Source organism: Parasteatoda tepidariorum, chromosome 8 (genome assembly GCF_043381705.1).
Source record: "Parasteatoda tepidariorum isolate YZ-2023 chromosome 8, CAS_Ptep_4.0, whole genome shotgun sequence".
Taxonomy (NCBI): Eukaryota; Metazoa; Arthropoda; class Arachnida; order Araneae; family Theridiidae; genus Parasteatoda; species Parasteatoda tepidariorum.
In genome coordinates, this window is record NC_092211.1 from 60,418,474 (window position 1) to 60,424,473 (window position 6,000).

Genomic DNA, 6,000 nt, shown 5'->3' on the forward strand with positions numbered 1-6,000 from the left:
GCTGCACAGTTCCTTGCTGCAGCACATTCGAGACATGCTTTGTCTACTGCCTTCCCCATTTCACAAATTCAAGAATCATCTGATGATCGTGATGGGCCAGTGTTTGAAGATTACTCTAAATTGACTTATTTCTGGATTGGAGGTGGAGTTGTTCTTTTTACCATTTTGGTCTTGGGAGTATTGGTTGGTTCTAACCGCAAACGTGCCAGAGGAATAACATGGTTTCCCGAAGGCTTCCTAAGAAACAATAGTGGCCAAAGGAGACGTTCTCACAGGCGTGGACCCGATGGCCAGGAAATGAGGTTAGTATAAAATTTTTAGTTATAATTGGAGAGCTTAAAGAATGATGTTAAGTGATGTAACAATTAAGTGATGCACTGTGCCAAGTATTTTTTAGATCTTCCTCTTTTTCTATATTGCCCTGAGGGTTCAAATCAAAAACTTGTTTAACTTTAAATTTTTTAGGTTTACGTAGAATATAACGAATCCATTTCCATTTACGTTTTTAATTTCCAGATCAAGCGGTTTCTGTTTTGCTTTTCTAAGGATTTCTGTATTACAAATTTTATGGGACCACTTGATACGCAATATTTTTCTTAAACAGTTGTTAAATACTTGAAATTTTTTTTGCGTTACTTTTATTGCTGTGCCATGTTTCAGATCCACATAGTAGGACATATTTAACATTAGTATAACATAATTTATTGAGAATAGCGTAACTGCTTTGGACTTTATTTAATTTATTTAGTACATCTTTCTTTTTCGTTGTTAGTTATACTCCCTCCTCTGTTTACCTCCTCTAGTTTATTATTTTCTAAGAATATGTAATTTAATTGTTTGGGATTAATTTTCAAAAAGTTATAATTGAAGCGCTTAGTCAAGGATGTTAAGTGATACCATATAAGCATGCTAGATTTCAGTTTTAGAGCATATTATGGCCATAACTCCAAGTATAAAATGTTAATCCATTTGATCAAGTCATTAAATAAGGCAATTCTCATAAGAAAAAATATATTTTGTACAGAGCTTTTTGATAATGATGGCATTAATTACTTAAACCTTACATGTTCTTGTAGAACTTGCTTTAATTAACGTTCTGCAGAATAAGAATTGAATTAACAATTATTAACATATTTATAACAAGACATTTATATTTAACTTTATTATTAATGTTATATGCCAAATTATCAGGTGTATATAACTGTATATTTGACTTACATTCTGAAAAATTTTATGCATTATAACAATTATACATTTTGGTTTTTAAATTGCTTTCTTTATTATACATTGATTTAATTTATAAGTATATTAAATTTGGCATTCAAAATCCTAAATTCAACAATAAAAATATTCAACACCAATATATTGATTTTAGTTTCACAAATTAAATTGAGGCTGATTCTATTTTTTCCTAAAACCCTTTTATATTAATTTCAGGAACTTACACAAACAGTGCTCCATTAACCATCTAGAAATAATGGATAATGGCTTGGGACCCCCTGAAAGTCAATGGAGTGATGATGACATGGACCACCCCCCAATGAAGAGAATGAGAAGTGATAGGTCACCCAATCCCAGCTATGGTGATACTCACACAGTAATGACCACTGATGATTACGATGACAATGATCCTCGTCCATGGACTCAACAACATCTTGATGCTGCAGACATTCGAAATCCAGATATTTTAGCCCTAACACCCCCTCAAGGCGACAATGATTTAGATCCCAATTGTGTTGATGTGGATGTCAGAGGACCTGGTACGTAAAATATTACTTACAGTTACAATTTTACAAATTTCTTTTACACCTGTATTATGATTTTAAAATATCGCCAATTAAAATTTAATAAATGAATAACTTTAAACTAAACTTTAATTTTTTTCCCTTTTGGCATGAAGTAACTTAATTTTAATTTCTGCTTTAATATTATCCCCCCCCCCTTTAATTTGACCATTCCTTACTTAATGTAAAGAAAATGTATCAAATGAAACATAGCTGACCTTTAAAGAAAAATTTCGGAAATGAAGCTATCTTCAAGAAGATATCTTCATTCTCTATTCCAGAGCTGATACAATTTCTAACCAAATTATATTGGGAATGAAAATAATCTCTTACTCATTACTTTACTCATTACTTAACTCATTACTTTGGCTATTTAGGTTTCTTAGATATAAATTTAAGTTCAGATATTTTTTACATAAAATCATTAAGTAATTACTCAATATATTTTTTAGAATTTCCTCCAGAATATAAATTTATTTCATTTTTTGAGAATTAATGTATTCTTTTCCGGCAGGTGGCTTAACTCCATTGATGTTGGCATCATTTAGAAGTGGGGTAAATGGATTTGCTGACATGAAAGATGAATTTGATGAAGACAATGGCTCAGGCAATATTCTGACAGACTTGATTATGCAAGGAGCTGACATAAATATTTCAACGGAAAGAACAGGTAAGAACTATGCAATAATTAATGAAAGCACTTATAGTAATTAATGATAGTGTAATTTTGTTTTATGTTTAAGTGAACCCTGAAAATTAATGTGTTTTTAATTATTTTAGGAGAAACACCTTTACATTTGGCTGCCCGGTATGCTAGAGCTGATGCTGCCAAGAAACTTTTGGATGCTGGTGCAGACGCAAACGCTCAAGATAATACTGGTCGTACACCTTTGCACGCCGCTGTTGCTGCAGATGCACAAGGAGTGTTCCAGGTTTGTACTTTGAGCTTATATTTCTCTATGACTAAGTTAATGAATGGTGTAGTAAATAAAAATTTAAAACTTTTAGTTACCAGAGAACTTTGTTTTAATATTCAAACTTTTGATTTTTGAAAATGTAATTTTTGCCTATAACATAATCCTATTACGTAATATATGCTATAACATAACTAGCATCCTCTGTCAGAAGAGAGTTGAGATTCTTGATACTTCAGACTATAGTACGTACTATAACAACAACTTCATTTTTGTGTGTTTGTATATTTGTAATTGTGGGTAAATATTCATTGATTATTTTGTGGACCTCTTACTTTATCCATTTTGGTTTTAAGACCAATTACCATTTAATTAATTTTCCTGGTTGATTTTGGCTTAAATCAACATCAAAGAAATATTATGAGATTTCAAAAATTAATTTATTCTTTGCCCTTATCTAGAAGATTAGAATGATGTTAACTATTTACATGTAAGTCGTAGGAGTCAGGCCGCAAATATAAATAAATATTAATTTAAGCATATTCTAAAGTTTTTTTAAAACTGCTTTTAAACTATTATTTAATGTGAAATGCTAATTATAATAGAAGTTTAAACTTGTGAATTTAATGCTTCTTTTTCTCTCTATTTGCTTATACATAACAAAAACAAAATATTACAATTTTTAGCATTTTTACTGATACAAATAAACCTTTTTTTTAACCCCATTTGTAATAAGTTGTACTTTTTTTTAGATATTATTACGGAATAGAGCCACCAACCTCAATGCAAAAATGCATGATGGTACCACACCTCTGATACTCGCAGCAAGATTGGCTATTGAAGGAATGGTTGAAATTTTAATAAATGCTGAAGCTGATATTAATGCAGCTGATGATCTTGGTAAGAATTCTTTTTTATTTTAATCCAGTAAATAAAAATGAATTTATATATACTCTTATAACTTAAACCAAGGACACGGACTTTTAATTCAATGCACATTATTTTTTTATAGGAAAAACTGCTTTACACTGGGCAGCAGCTGTGAACAATATAGAAGCTGTACAAGTACTGTTATCTCATGGAGCAAACCGAGACGCACAAGATGCCAAGGAAGAAACTCCCTTATTTTTGGCCGCAAGAGAAGGAAGCTATCAGGCTGTGAAAATTCTTTTGGAACATTTTGCCAATAGAGACATAACTGATCACATGGATCGATTACCGAGAGATGTTGCCGTAGAAAGGAGGCATAAAGACATCGTCAGATTACTCGATGATTACATGCCTTCCAGTCCTCCAATTAATATCCCACCAAATGGTCCAATGGGTTCTCCTGGGCTAATGGGCCCAAATAATATGCTCGGATCAACTAAGTCAGTTAAACCAAAGAAAAGACCGAAGTTAAATACAATTGCTGGTCTACCTATTAAAGAACAAGAAATGTTGTGTGCTGAGGCTAGCGTCCGAAGGAAGCCGTCGATGAAAAAGAGGAAAGAACCGCCACCCATGCTTATAAAAAATAGTGATGGTTCTATTACACTATCCCCTGTGAATTCTCTAGAATCCCCTTCGGCAGTTTCTTATATGGAAGGCACCCCTTCACCTCGTGATTCCATCTTCAATGGACACATGGGAATGTCGCATCCCAATCTTTTGAATGTGGATGGAAATTGCACCATGTCTAACAAACAACCTCCCTCTTATGAAGACTGTATTAGTGCAGCTACTCATATTTACGACATGATGGGCATGGATGCTCTCACAATGGGTCTGGGCAATAACTTTGGTAACAATGGTTTATTAAGCAACCAGCAAATGCAGCAAAAGAATTTGAAGCCAAATCATCCCAGGCAGAATTCCATGCCTAGCAGCATGTCCCAGAACCTCACTGTACCTACCTCCCTCGCATATACCATGTCAAACACTATGAACAAACAGCGACCCTCTTTGCCTACGTCTCCAACGCACATGGCAGCCATGCGTGCAGCTCATCACCAGAAGACAGTGCAAATGCAGTCTCATCCTAATGTCGGTAACACATACGACTACCCACCATTGACTGACCTTCATTCTATGCTAACCGCACCAAAAACTTCAGTGGCCAACTCAAACATGCATATTAACCATCAACAATCGTATCATTACCCCACCCCTCCATCTCAACACAGTCAAGCTGACGCTACACCACAACCATACCTTTTAGGACCTGAAACTTACCTAACACCTTCCCCGGAATCACCCGGGCAGTGGTCTAGTTCTTCACCTCACTCTGCTCAATCGGACTGGTCGGAGGGCATTTCAAGCCCAATGGGACCCACTGGCATGCACCCCTCTTTGTCAGTTAGTGAGCAGCAAAAGTCACAACAGCAAGCTGTACAGCAATCTCATTTAGGACCTGAAGCTGTTTTTATTTGAAAATGTAATAGCTGTATAGAATATTGAGATTAAGTCATTTATATTATACATACATATTTAAATTACACTCGATGTCATATGAGAGAAATTTGATGGTGTTTGTGTACATAAACTATTGCACCGGTAGGATCGAAATGAAGTTCTTCTGAGTGAAACATTGTTTTCTCATATGAAGTGGTTTATAAATCAGCATATTTTTAGCAATAATTTTTACCTCAGAAATGCATTATTTTACTTCATATGGGAATGTCAGACACTACATATTTTGTTTCAAACTAAGGGAATTTTGAGAAGATTTTTAAAAAAAATTTCTCAATTCCTTATTTTAAATTTTTTTTAAATTTGTAAAAAATCATCAGTTTTAGTAATCTGTTACAATTAGTGAGCAAACCTTAATTTGCTGCATGCAAGGGCTTACTTTTTGGTCCTGCTATTAAATTCAAAACAATCATTTTAGTATATTGATGTAAATGACAATTCTAAACATTAAATTAATGAATATTAATCTAGTGAATCTTGAAGTTTAAAAAAAAAAAATTAGGTTCTGAAAAGTTCATTGCCCCTTTGATGACGAATTTTTATTAAACATATTTTCCATACTTCATTATTTTATTTTTGTAAAATTAAAATAAGTGAAAAATATTATATTTATTATTTTAATAATTTATGAATATAATAAGTTATGAAATACAGCATGAAACACTAGTGTCATTTTTTGCGTTAAAGATAAATAATTCAAACACTGGTCACTTTCAAGCAATAATTTTTCAAATGTGCAGTTATTTAAATCTAAGAAAAACAGTTAAACATCATCGAAATTTCTTTTATTTACAAAATCAATTATTGATAAATTTTTGAATGAAAAAAATTTCAAACTTCTTTTACCTCTC

At 32.9% G+C, this 6,000-nt stretch overlaps 1 protein-coding gene across 1 annotated transcript in view; it reads left to right on the top strand.

Moving 5' to 3' along the window:
* LOC107450518 (neurogenic locus Notch protein) overlaps positions 1-5,733 on the top strand; it is a 68,718-nt gene extending 62,985 nt beyond the window's left edge. Inside the window, exons 27-32 of the mRNA XM_016066331.3 lie at positions 1-302; positions 1,438-1,760; positions 2,299-2,454; positions 2,565-2,716; positions 3,451-3,598; positions 3,711-5,733. Coding sequence (XP_015921817.1) covers positions 1-302; positions 1,438-1,760; positions 2,299-2,454; positions 2,565-2,716; positions 3,451-3,598; positions 3,711-5,110 — 2,481 coding nt within the window. The 3' untranslated portion in view covers positions 5,111-5,733. The remainder of the gene's footprint in view (positions 303-1,437; positions 1,761-2,298; positions 2,455-2,564; positions 2,717-3,450; positions 3,599-3,710) is intronic.
* Positions 5,734-6,000: the final 267 nt, after the last annotated feature.